The 1,211-nt window shown below is 53.2% G+C and overlaps 1 protein-coding gene across 1 annotated transcript in view; it reads right to left on the bottom strand.

Annotated features, from left to right (window-relative positions):
• MUC5AC (mucin 5AC, oligomeric mucus/gel-forming) overlaps window positions 1–1,211 on the bottom strand; it is a 42,588-nt gene that overhangs the window by 18,180 nt on the left and 23,197 nt on the right. Inside the window, exon 32 of the mRNA XM_011930145.1 lies at window positions 31–1,188. Coding sequence (XP_011785535.1) covers window positions 31–1,188 — 1,158 coding nt within the window. The remainder of the gene's footprint in view (window positions 1–30; window positions 1,189–1,211) is intronic.

Raw genomic sequence — 1,211 nt, 5'->3', positions numbered from 1 at the left:
CCAGGAGCAGAGGTTGTGCTGGTTGTAGAAGCAGAGGTTGTGCTGGTGGTGGGAACAGGGCTGGGAGTAGTTCCAGGAGCAGAGGTTGTGCTGGTGGTAGGAACAGGGCTGTGAGTAGTTTCAGGACCGGAGGTTTTGCTGGTTATAGTGGCAGAGGTTTTGCTGCTTGTAGGGGCAGTGGTTGTGCTGGTTGTAGGAGCAGAAGTTGTTCTGGTGGTGGGAACAGAGCTGGGAGTAGCTCCAGGACTGGAGGTTGTGCTGGTTGTAGGAGCAGAGCTGGTGCTGGTTGTAGGAGCAGAGGTTGTACTGGTGGTAGGAACAGGGCTGGGAGGGGTTCCAGCACCAGAGGTTGTGCTGGTTTTAGAAGCAGAGGTTTTGCTGGTTGTAGGAGCAGACGTTGTGCTGGTGGTGAGAACAGGGCTGAGAGTAGTTCCAGGACTAGAGGTTGTGCTTTTTGTAGGAGCAGAGGTTGTGTTGGTGGTAGGAACAGGGCTGAGAGTAGTCTCAGGACCAGAAGTTATGCTGATTGTAGTGGCAGAGGTTGTGCTGCTTGTAGGGGCAGAGGTTATTCTGATTGTAGGAGCAGAGTTTGTGCTGATGGTGGGAACAGGGCTGAGAGTAGTTCCAGGACTAGAGGTTGTGCTGGTTGTAGAAGCAGAACTGGTGCTGGTTGTAGGAGCAGAGGTTGTGCTGGTGGTTGGAACTGGGCTGGGAGTAGTTCCAGGACCAGAGGTTGTGCTGGTTGTAGAAGCAGAGGTCCTGCTGGTAGTAGGAACGGAGCTGGGAGTATTTCCAGGACCAGAGGTTGTGCTGGTTGTAGAGGCAGAAGTTGTGCTGGTTGTAGGAGCTGAGATTGTGCTGGTTGTAGGGGCAGAGGTTGTGCTAGTTGTAGGAGCAGAGGTTGTTGTAGTCCTTCGAGTGCAGGTTGTGCTTTTTGTAGGAGCCGAGGTTGTTGTGGGTAGAGAAGCAGAGGTCGTGCTGGTTGTTGGAGCAGAAGTCGTGCTGGTTATAGGGGCAGAGGTTGTGCTGGTCTTTCGAGTGCACGTTGTGCTTTTCGTAGGAGCAGATGTTCTGTGTGTAGGAGCAGAGGTCATGCTGGTTGTAGGAGCAGAGGTTGTGCTGGTTTTAGGAGTAGAGGTTGTGCCGGTCTTTCGAGTGCAGGTTGTGCTTTTTGTAGGAGCAGATGTTCTGGGTGTAGGAGCAGAGGTCGT

The sequence above is a fragment of the Colobus angolensis genome, unplaced genomic scaffold, assembly GCF_000951035.1.
Source record: "Colobus angolensis palliatus isolate OR3802 unplaced genomic scaffold, Cang.pa_1.0 Scaffold84, whole genome shotgun sequence".
In the NCBI taxonomy this organism is placed as follows: Eukaryota; Metazoa; Chordata; class Mammalia; order Primates; family Cercopithecidae; genus Colobus; species Colobus angolensis.
Note: the sequence above shows the minus strand (reverse complement) of the source record. Positions and strands in the feature narration are given on the sequence as shown.